At 35.2% G+C, this 11,661-nt stretch overlaps 1 protein-coding gene across 4 annotated transcripts; it reads left to right on the top strand.

The window, feature by feature from the left end:
• The first annotated feature begins 669 nt into the window (after positions 1-669).
• LOC110631680 (uncharacterized) lies at positions 670-11,162 on the top strand. 4 transcript variants are annotated; one of them, XR_002490550.2, is made up of 5 exons: positions 670-860; positions 1,286-2,241; positions 2,452-3,003; positions 3,149-3,537; positions 10,738-11,162. XR_002490550.2 is itself a non-coding variant. In XM_021779593.2 (4 exons), exons 1-4 carry the CDS (start codon positions 752-754, stop codon positions 3,257-3,259), a joined length of 1,728 nt encoding a protein of 575 aa, XP_021635285.2. In that variant the 5' UTR covers positions 670-751; the 3' UTR covers positions 3,260-3,751. The 4 variants fall into 4 exon arrangements, 1 of the variants encoding a protein (XP_021635285.2); XR_002490551.2 differs by having other exon boundaries at positions 10,723-11,162; XR_009151392.1 differs by lacking the exon at positions 10,738-11,162 and adding an exon at positions 10,531-10,712.
• The last annotated feature ends 499 nt before the right edge of the window (positions 11,163-11,661 follow it).

The raw sequence follows: 11,661 nt of genomic DNA, 5'->3' as shown, positions 1-11,661 counted from the left end.
AAATTTTCAAAATTTAAATATCACTCATTTTAATGGACATTTAGGTCAAAAGTCGACTCTAGGTGCCAAATGACTAAAATGCCCCTCTTTGGGTTTTAGTCAAACTTTTTTCGATAATACCGAGTAAATTCCTGACCCGACGATTCCTTTAATTTTATACTATCTATTTCATTTTTATTTTTACCTGCACCAATTAACTATATTTTCTTTGACATTTTCAATGTCATTTATACTTCAGTAAATATTTAATTACATTACATAAATTATGTCCTAGGGTTTATCGTAGGTCTGGAGTTGTCAACTGTCTACGCAGTGACTTCCCGATACGGTCACCTATCGCCAGGTTCCGACTCCTTTAACCTAGTTACATTTTTTTTTTTAAAATTTTTCCTTAATTTTTCTTAGTCTTTATTTCATCAATTTATGTCTACTCACCCTAGTTTAAATGTAGTTTCAGACATTTTAGCTGTCTGAATAAATATCAGTCGTCGGAATAATAAGATGTATGGATTACTTACAGTGAGATACATATCGTGATAAAAAAATAATTGTAATATATATATATATATATATATATATATATATATATATTAAATTATAATTATTAAAATAAAATAATGATAAAACAACTAGTTTGAGATGGTACAAGACCATTCAGATGCAGATGCATTAGGTCTAAGCATGCGATCAATACTGACTAAGAAAAGCCGGCCCAACATTGGAAGATAAGTATAAATCTACGTTGAATGAAATGTTGCAGTTTCAGTTGATCGTCCGGGGACAACACATAACAGACAGAGGAAAACGCCGTGCACAGTGTGTTCTAAAAAGTCTACGAAGTCATAGCGTCTCTTTATCTGGTATGATTTTTTTTTTTTTTAAATATGTTACTTTCAAAATCAAAACGCTCCAAAATTTAGAAGTTTGAAATTCTAATTACGCTAAAACCAAAGAGGGAGAGAAGAGAGTGCTTTGTTAAAACCAAAGAGTATTATAACAAACAAGTGAAATCCCCCTTTGGAAAGCAAGTGAATGCTCTAATCAAGAGCCTTTATTGTCTTTTTTGTTAACATTGTGACTCCTTGTTACAGAGGAAATTGAAGTGAATTAGTGTATTTGTTGTTCTCTCTGTTTGGATCTACTTTGGTTTTTACTTCATAAAAATTTCCACCCTTGGGTCTCTCTCTCTCTCTCTCTCTCTCTCTCTAACGGAAATGATTATGATTCTTGCGGGTGATGGTCATCATGCACGTAATGGATTGCTCATCGCCTTCCTCTCCTTCAGACAAGAACAAGAATTCATGTCGATCGCCGCACGCACTTGCCCGAAACCGTAGCCGTAGATGGCGTCACAGCCGCACCGGCACCGCTGTGGTTGTGGTGGCGGCACTTCTCATTTCGACCACCGCCTGGCTCTCTCTCGTATTCTCCGGCGCCACCGTCCGTTGCTGGCACCGTTTTAGGAATTGGGAAGGCAGCCCCCGGACACTATCCTGGAAGAAGCGACCTTCCACCACCACTACCAAATCGTTTGATCGCCGCCTACCTATTGTGCCACCGACCAGTCAGTTCTTGTCCCGTCGTCCTTCATTCCAATCGGGCCGCAATCGCAGCCTTTCGGAGGAGAAGCATAAGGGAAATGAACTGTCACTGAAGCACATCATGTTTGGCATAGCGGGATCCTCGCAGCTATGGGAACGGCGCAAGGAGTTCGTGAGGCTGTGGTGGCGACCAAACGACATGAGGGGCTACGTCTGGCTTGAAGAGCACGTGGCTAAACTGGATTGGGACGATTCCTTACCCCCTATCATGATTTCCGAGGACACCTCCCGCTTCCGGTACACCAATCCTACAGGTCACCCTTCCGGTCTCCGGATCTCCCGTATTATCTCCGAGAGTCTTCGCCTGGGATTGTCCGATGTTCGGTGGTTCGTTCTGGGCGACGATGATACCATTTTCAATGCGGACAATCTGGTTACTGTTCTCGGCAAGTATGACTCCTCTGAGATGGTCTACATCGGTGCTCCTTCTGAAAGCCACTCTGCCAACACCTATTTCAGTCACTCTATGGCCTATGGAGGTGGGGGAATTGCCATAAGTTATCCACTGGCCGAGGCTCTTTCCAACATTTTGGATGACTGTCTCGAGAGATATCATAAACTCTATGGAAGTGATGATCGGCTCCACGCCTGTATTTCTGAGCTCGGCATTCCTTTGTCCAGAGAACAAGGGTTCCACCAGGTCTGTTTATCTGATTTCTCTTATCAATAATTGTTGATTTATTTGTACCTTCCAGACTTCTAGTAGCTGTTATTCCTCCTCTTTTTAGACTTTGGAGATATATTTACTATGAATAGCATGCAGTTTCGTTTGTTCATGGCTAAGAATAAGAGATTTTCTCTCTGGCATTGCGGAATTTTTTTTTAAGCCTTGAATGTTTTCTTTTGGCAGTGGGATATTAGAGGTAATGCACATGGTCTTCTGTCCTCTCATCCGATTGCACCCTTTGTATCCATTCATCATGTTGAAGCTGTCGATCCTTTTTATCCTGGCATGAGCTCTTTGGATAGCTTGAAACTCTTCACCAAAGCCATGACTGCTGACCCCTTAAGCTTTTTGCAGCGATCAATCTGTTATGACCATGCATACCACCTAACTTTTTCTGTCTCACTTGGTTATGTCATTCAAGTGTTTCCAAACACTGTTCTTCCCCGAATACTTGAGCGCTCAGAAAACACCTACTCTGCTTGGAATGGGATTAGACATGGGCATGAATTTGATTTGGACACCAGGGATCCTCACAAACCTATTTGTAAAAGGCCCATACTCTTTTTCTTAAAAGATATAGCTAGAGAAGGCAACACTACGCTTGGTTCATATGTGAGGGCCAGAATGAAAGATGATTTGAAAAGAAAAGTTTTCTGCTTTCCACGCTCTCCTCCTCTGCCTTATGTGGAAAATATTCAGGTGTTGGGGTATCCTGCAACAAAGAATTGGCATTTGGTGAGTTCCCTTCATATTTTTTTTTCCTAGTACCATATAATGCTTCTATCTATTTTCTGACTTTACCTACTCATATTTCTGATTTTGCTTCGATTTGAGAATTGTACTTTTTTAGTTAAATGTTATTTCAAATATTTTTGAACAGGTTCCACGACGTCTTTGTTGCAAACTGAATCGATCAAGTGATGAACAACTTACAATATCAGTTGGGCAGTGTGGGATGGGATCTTTGGGTTCTTTTATTGATTCTGTTTGAATGTGGGTGGCTGGTGGCTTTCATTTTACTTTCTATTCTTATCTTGGAGATGAATATGCAGTTGAAGAAGGGCCTTCACAGTATACTCCTTTAAATTATTTGGCATCATTGATTTGACTTCTTGGAATGGCTGTTCATCGACTGACATCAGGCATTTTGAAAACCATGCTAACAGATTGCAGATATTATAGTCCTTTATTGTACACAGTTGAGTTAAGATGAGCTTGTGAACCTTCACCGCATGGATTAAATTCTTTGCCTCCCTTTTTGTTCAGAAGGTAAATAATTATAAACTGATATCTAATTTTGGAAACTATTAACAGAGTGAAAGTTTTAGTTAGTTTACATATGAAGATGCCAAAATTCATTTCTTTTTGCTCTGGATGTATATTGTTATTGCGCATTGCATCTTTCTATTGACTATTTTCTTGTAACTTTCAGCTTTTTGTGAAATGCTTTTCTTCAAGGTGACAGACCTTTTTGTGCCATTAACTTAACATAGTATCAATCCATTTATCTGTCTCTACTATTGGTTTTAGGTTTGATGATCTGTTTTTCTTTTAACCTATGCTTTATATGTGATATGGAGTTGGTTGAGCAATCTTCTTAGTTCTTACTATTACTTCTATGGTATGCTTGAATGATTGATGAATTTTAAGGTTAATGGTCAAGGTGTAAACTGTAAAGAAGGATTAATGTTTTGTTAGGGCTTTTATTTGATTAGCATTTTATCAATTAGTGACATTGAATGAAGTGGCCGCTGGAAAGAAGGAAGATAAATGAGAATAAGTAGTTAAGTACCTAAATATGAAGAGAGGATGGAGACAGAAATAAGTCACACTTGGCAAGCATGCAATCCGTAAACAAAAGATTTTATAACAAACTGATTTAATGAATTGAACTTTAATTAAAAAAAAAAACTATATCATGTAAACTTTTATAGTTTATACTTTATAGCAAATTAGGTAGCATCTGGTAAAACTGGAAAATGATGAAAATTCAAGAGCTTAGTATTTTAACATTGATAAAATTATTAGCTATATTTGTAATTGAATCAGCAAGTGCTGAAAGTTAAAACTTCAATGAAAATAGTGTGAATTTAACAATTAGATGGTAATTATAATAAGAATGGTTAGAGGTGGTGGTAAAAGTATTAATTTTGGTGGTACTTAAGGCAATAGATGTGGTGGTGGTGGTGGTCGGGGCATTTGTTTGCGGCGCAGGTCATGGGTGGTTGGTGGGTGCAATGGTGGTGATCTTGAGTAATCATTGTTGTGGTAGGTGCAAAGTGGGTGATGATGGTAATGGCAGTGATGGTTGTGGTGATGTTTATGCAATAATGGTAGTGGTAGTAGGAACAATGGTTGTAATGGCGGTGATAAAGAATGTGAGTTTTAGTGGTGGATGCAATGGTGGTAACAATCATGGTACCAATGGTGGTGACGATTGAAATGATTGTTGGTTTTGATGGTGGTCATAATGAAGAAGAGCCGCGGGGTTGGTTTTTTCAGTAACATAATACATTACATAGAATTCTTTTACTTAACAAATTAAGCAGTTTCTCAAAAATAATTGTTGAAAACAGAAGCGTTACCAAATGCACATAAAAATTATGAGCTAAAAAATGTCTCCAAACAAACTTATAAAATTATGTGTTGAAAATTTTCATTTTCAGTGCTTAATATGGATTGTCAAACACCCTTGTAATGGTTATTCTTTGTTTTAATAGGATTGCTCTCAAAAAATATAATAATTTTAAATAAATAAATATTGGAGAGAAAACAAATGGATTTCTAAAAAGAATTCTCTTGCAGATGCTGAAAATTTTTAAATCATAATAAACTCTAATTATATTAAAGATTGAGCAAGTTATACCAATATTCATTGAACTTTGCACTAATTTTTGTTTTGGTTATTTAACTGTAATTTGAGCTAATCTCATCACCAAACTTCCCAATTGATTTAAATCTGCCCATCCTAACCAAAATCAGATCAAAAGGCCAAAAGATGAAAAATTAATCCCAATGGAAACACCAGATTACAGGTTTTTTTCCCTCTACTAGTCTTAGCTCTCTCTCGCTCCTGTTCATAAAAAAAAAAAAAAAACCAGTAATATATGTCACACGCTTTCTTGTTATGGAAGAAGGTTTAGGAATAAGGGAATGAGAAGGAGGGAAAAGTTGTTACGCAATCGAATGAAGGAAGCAAAAGAAGCTAGAAGTAGTTTTAGAGCTAGGATAGTTGTAACTGCCAAGAGGGAGAGCTGAAAGCTGTTTAAATAGAGCTGTCCAGCTCTAATGTAAATCATTCTAGAGTTTCTAATCAATAGAGACTTCTTCTCTCTCTAAATTCTTCTCTTTCTCTCTTTTCTATCTGTTTCTTTCCTTCTCTGTCGCTTTCTCTCTCTTTTATCGCATTCTTTCTTCTGTTTCTCTTCTAAATTACTGCAATACCTGAAAGCTAGGACTCATATCCTAAGTCCTAACATTTCTCAATGCAAGTCTACATCTGTAACTCTAATAACAAGCAAATGTGCAAGTCATGGTATCATTCTGCCATTGTGGTAATGCCTCATCAATGAAAACTTCTTTGACTGTTGACTCAAATTAAAGTTTAATGATCAAAATTCAAAACAAACATTAGTGTAAATTTAGTGGCCATTAATATACCCGTTAGTAACAATTCAACTCAACTCAACTATATTAACACTTAATCCCAAACTAATTAATTATACGAATTTGTTTTCTCCATTTTGCCCTGTTTATGGCTTCATCTTAAGAAAGATCTAAGCTTGCTAAGTCCCATCTCACTGCTTCCCTCTGATCCCTCTTGATCTAAACTAAGAATCTAATTGTTTTAGTAACTCAACTCAACTAAGACTCAGTCCCAGACAAGTTAGCTGTATGAATTTGTTTCCTGCGGGCTTCATCTTAAGAAAGATCTAAGGTTGCTAAGTCCTGTCTCACACTCACTGCTTCCCTCTGATCCCTTTTGGTCTGCCCCTGCATTTCTTATCTCCATCCATTTCTCCATTATCCCTTGGTAACAATGTTATATTCATACTTAAGAAGTAAATGAAAATGTCTTCTAATTATCTTCTGAAATGTTCAACTTATTCTTCGTTGTATCTAATTAAGGATTTCCAACTTGGGCAATTTAGAAGAAAATGCTGAAATGTTGATACTAGGGAATTAAATTTAAGTGACTTCTAATTATTTTCTTTATTTAGCCAACTGAAAAATAGGCCACATCAAGATCCAATCAAGCTCACAACAAATATCTTCAATTAGTACCTAGTTTTCTTTAGCATTGGGCAATTTAGAAGAAAAGGCTGAACTGTTCATACTAATAATTAATAACTTAGCTAATCAAGCTCATCATAACAAATATCTTTAATTAGTACCTAATATCTTTAGCATTCTCTTTCTCTCTGCATTCCTCCCTCTCTCTCTCTCTCTCTCTCTCTCTCTCTCTTATGTTACAGTGTTATCAAGGCGAAAGGTGACAATAAGGCGACAAGTTACCCTAGGGCTTTAGGTAAGAGGCGAGAGGCGGGCCGAGACCTTTTTGAAGCAAGGCGAGGAACTAGGACGCTAATAAGAAATGTATAAAGTAATTGCAAGGAAGACCACATCAAATCATCAACTCAATCATCTTCATAAATCAAACAAAATGCATATCACAAAACTAAAGAAAGTGACCTATACACCTTTAACTGATCTAAATAGTTGTACAAATAATGATATTTATAGTTACATGATGATAAGGATAAACACACAACAAACTAAACTTAGCTTTTTGTTATAGTAAGTTTGTTGCAACAGATTACTTTCAGCAAAATCAGCTTATCTTCAGCAAGTAGCCTAAACAATTAGTGAGGAATTAAAATAAAATTGTTATTATATTAGCTTAAAAAAAATCGTATAACAAATTCCATTCCTCATCTAACAAAATACATATCACAATACCCATGTAAATTAAACAACAAATTAACAAGAAACATATCTAACAAAATAATTAAAGTAAAAAAATTTTAAAAAAATTGAATAGAATGGAAGAATACTCGAACAGCAGATCAGAAGAATTGAAGAAGAGAGAGGAAGGAGGATAGAAAAAGAAGAAAGTAAGTAAAAAAGGAAAAAAAAAAAGAAGGGCACAATGATGATACTGCTATGTGAAGGAAGAACAAAATAGAAGAAGAGGAAAAGAAAGAGATGAAAGAAGAAGAAGAAGAAGAAGAAGAAGAAGAAGAAGAGAGAAAGAGAGAGAGAGAAAAACATACACGATTGAGAGAGCTCCTATGAGAGAGGGGAGTTGCCGTGGGAGAGAGGAGAGTTGCTAGAGCTGTTTTGCATGACAAAGATTGATGTAGGGTAACTAGGGTTTTAATTTTAGTTTAGGTTAAAAAAAAAATAATAAAAATTACGGCTCCTTTCAAAAGGCATTGCCTCAATGCCTCAACGCTCCTCGCCTTCGTCGTTGGGGCGGCTGCCTCTTCGAAGCTAGGCGAGGCACTAGAGGGTCACCTTGCCTCGGTGCCTTCGGCGCCTTTAACAACACTGTCATATTAAATGCGAATGTTAAAATGATTGTTTAGTAACAAAATAATAGATAATATTAAGAATACTGCATTTGCCAAAGAGCGAATGTAGCGTATATTGGGGACAAAATGAGAGAGAGTCAATTAATATGATTTGATCATGTCCAATGTAAAGCATCGAATGCCCTAGTATGGAGATGTGTGATAAGTTAGTGGTGAGGAGTGAAATGGGAAAAGAAGATGCCTAAAATGAAATTGAGGGAAATAATATCAAAAGACTTATAATTTTTTATATTAATAAGGAATTGATTTCAAACAAAGCTGAATAGCAAAAAAAAAAAAAAAAAATTCATATAACTGATCTCAACTAGTTTTGGATTAATGTTTAGTTATATTAAAATCATTCTTTGAGTGCATTTCTATGCTATAGATAGAAAAGAGAAGCCCTTGATAGGATTTTAATTAACTATTTAATATATAACAGAGAGAGAGAGAGAGAGAGAATTCTAAAGAAATTAGGTATTAATTAAAGATATTCAATGGCATTAATCAATTTAAGATGAAAATAACTATATATGCTATCTATTTTCAGTTAGCTACTTATATGATGTTTTGCTTCAATTAGAACCTAGTTGAACATCTAAGCACACAACCTATGCCATCCCATTTGTTGGTTTCAACATCTCATGGTTTTATATGAATTCTGTTGTGGAAAATCCCGCAAGTGCACGGATCATAATAAGTAATAAAATAGTGAGTAGAGTATTATTCTCAAGTGGAATCTGCTTTTGAGTACCAAACTACACAATATTTGTAATTATCTAGACTACCGAAATCGAAGAGGAATTATAACTAAACTGATTATGGCTAGAGAATGAATAAAAGCAAGTTAAATAAACTGAAAATATCAACTAATAAAGGCATTCCAGAATTAGATGCTCACACTTCAATCAATTATAGATCTTTCTAACTTATTCAATAAATTGGGAATTGCTACTTTGAAGGAAATTAATCATAAATTATCTAAAGTCTTTTCTCAAGGCACTCAAGTTATATTCTAATTAACTTAAATCCTATTTTCGTGGAGATTAAATTAATTGAAACCCTTTAAAATCTTTGACTAATTATAAATTCCATATAGAATCTCGGCTTATCTCTATATCAAAAATCCAAGGTTCAAAATCTTGATTATCCAATATTAATTTTCACCTTTTAATCTTTCAATTAATATCTATAATCACTATTAAGTGAAGCTGAACACATAATATGCATTAAAACACAAGAAATTGAATCAAAGAATGAAATCTCAAATTTATTAAACAAATAAAATAAAATTCATAACTAAATTAAAAGTGCTACATTGCGAATTCCAGAATAAAGATAATCACTCGCTCATGGTGAGTTCTTCAATTAAACTTAAAATAATAAAATATGAAAAACACATCAAAAGAAATAGAACAAAGAAACCTAGAATGAAAATTTTGCAGCTTTAAACTTTTGAAATTTTGGTTGAGAATCTCGATATCTCTCAAGGTGGAATTGCTATTTTTTAATGTAAAAGAGTCGATTCTCGACTTGTTTCTGACTTCTTATATTTATATATGGTGTAAATATGGTCAATTTATAGTCTTGGAAACCTTAGAAGTCTTTCCAGGTCGAGTAGATAAGAGGAAAAGTCAAATTAGGAGTCTCTGCTGGTGCACATTACACAAGGCAGGGCCGTGTAACTCTCTGGCCATTTAAATCTTGCATCTTACAGAGGAACAGAGTATTACACGGGGTGAGGGTTATTGCATGGGTCTTGGTACACGTCTTGTGTACTGGCTCTCTCCCTTAGCTATGCTGCCCAGGTCCATCTTTAACATTGCACGGCATTTGTAGTTCTTGCATTTTAAATTGTACTTTTTGACTTTCAAACTTTTTCAAACTTGTTTTAGGCCTTAGAATTTTATCAAATCACTTGATATAACTTAGAAATCAAGAGATTAAGCAGAATCAACTTAAAATTCTATAACATAATGAAACTAATTAAAAATCATGCAATCAACTAACAAAATGTGGATGAAATGCGACAAATATCACTATTAAAAACCTATATCATACAAGTGCATCAAATTCAGCATTGTATAACTTGTTTGATTTCCAACTTCTCTTTATTAGTGTGCCTTTGACATCTCATCCATGCATATTCTATTGTCTATCAGCACATTATAAGCATATCATGCCTATTCTAATCTCATTTTATGGATGTGCATTTTTAGCTTCCCAACATTTGGCATCCTAAAGTATGAAGGTCTACATAACATAAGAAAACGTTGTATGTTTTGCACACACGAGTTCATATCTATCAGCCTATCATGACACCACATAAACACCGACAGCATCAATCATCTCAGTTTATTCTTTTAAAGTGGGGAAAAAAAGAAAACGTTTGTTCCACTTTCATTGGTCATTCAATTACATTTACTGTTTCTTAAAAACAAATTTGTTCATTATGTTGAACAAGCTTGTATCAGATAAATTCCAATTAAAGAGAGGAACTTTTTATTAGATTACACGCCCACGAGCATGCATGCATGCATGCACACATGCCGACATGAAAAGAAAAAGGATATGCATGCATATTTAAAGAGGAATTAGCTGAGAATACAAGAGTGTGCCAAAACAATAATAAAACTAGAAGGACAATGCCGGAATGTTGCCAGGAAAATTTATAATTTATATCTTACAGTTGGAACCGGGAAATCAAGCATCGTTGAGCAGCAGAAGAGAAATTGAGTCTTTGGTTGGTATTGTAGGCGAATTGATTGCCAACTTTTAGTCTCTCTCTAAAAGCATAGAAGATGATCATTTGACTTGGTTGTTGCTGTAGTAGCGCAGCTACTATCTTGAACAAAAACAGAACTAATATGTTACATTATAGTTGGTGTTGATCCAGGATCACCTTATTCCGTTGCATTGCTGACGTTTGAAGTTTCTGAACTGTGATCATGTAAATCTTCCAAGTTCCAGCGGTATTGACCAGATGTACAATGCAACTGCACTGTTATTTTGGTGAGATTGAGACATCCACTACTATTATGACGTGAAGCAAAATTTTCAAAGTTGTGATCATCATTCCCTTCGGAATCTTGTGATTTTCCTGCTCAGGAAAATGAAAATCTCCTCTTTATATATCATTCCTCTGCTTGTCCTGTAGCTGAAGATTTTGCAGTAAGGTGAAAAAGGAGCTCAACTGTTGGCGTAGAGGTCTGTAGGCTGAAATCTACGGATTCGAAAACACTTCATTTCGTAGCCAAACGTCCATAGAATTAATCTTTAATCTTATGCTGTTATAATTCAGGTTATCGATTGAAGCGATTTGAATTAGAAATTTGATTTAATTTATTAAGTAATTTATCTGATTCAATTTTTATTTTTGAAATTCAATTGATCTCGTTTGATTTTTAGAGAAAAAATTTAATAAAATGAAAAAAATAAAATTTTGAAAGGCTGAAAAAAATGCTGCTTGTAGCTTAGTGGTTAACACTTCATTAAATCTTAGTCGTTCTTTTTCTCCCTTATTTTCTTTTCTAGTCTCGGTCATCATCTTCCTCATCGACTGAAAACTGAAACCCATCGTACTCTCCGAAAACAGCCGCCTCCTCAGCTCCTCCTCTCTACCAGCTGCCCATCTTCCCTCTTCTTCCTCCCCACTATCATTCTCAAAAGTTGCATAACACCCGCATATATGCACCATAAATACAACAAAACCAACAATTGAAGCTCAATGTATGCTACAGAAACAATAAATTTAGCTCCAATGGCCTCTTTGATTATTACAATCGCGTCGTTTTGTGGTCAATTGCCAAGTTTTTCACCT

Source organism: Hevea brasiliensis, chromosome 9 (assembly GCF_030052815.1).
Source record: "Hevea brasiliensis isolate MT/VB/25A 57/8 chromosome 9, ASM3005281v1, whole genome shotgun sequence".
Classification (NCBI taxonomy): domain Eukaryota; kingdom Viridiplantae; phylum Streptophyta; class Magnoliopsida; order Malpighiales; family Euphorbiaceae; genus Hevea; species Hevea brasiliensis.
Note: the sequence above shows the minus strand (reverse complement) of the source record. Positions and strands in the feature narration are given on the sequence as shown.

Bases quoted from the DNA above. Each gene is read 5' to 3' on its own strand.
- LOC110631680 (XM_021779593.2), top strand. From the start codon at position 752: ATGTTGCAGTTTCAGTTGATCGTCCGGGGACAACACATAACAGACAGA. The intron at 2,242-2,451 runs GTCTGTTTATCT...TTCTTTTGGCAG, and splicing joins GAGAACAAGGGTTCCACCAG to TGGGATATTAGAGGTAATGC. The intron at 3,004-3,148 runs GTGAGTTCCCTT...ATTTTTGAACAG, and splicing joins CAACAAAGAATTGGCATTTG to GTTCCACGACGTCTTTGTTG.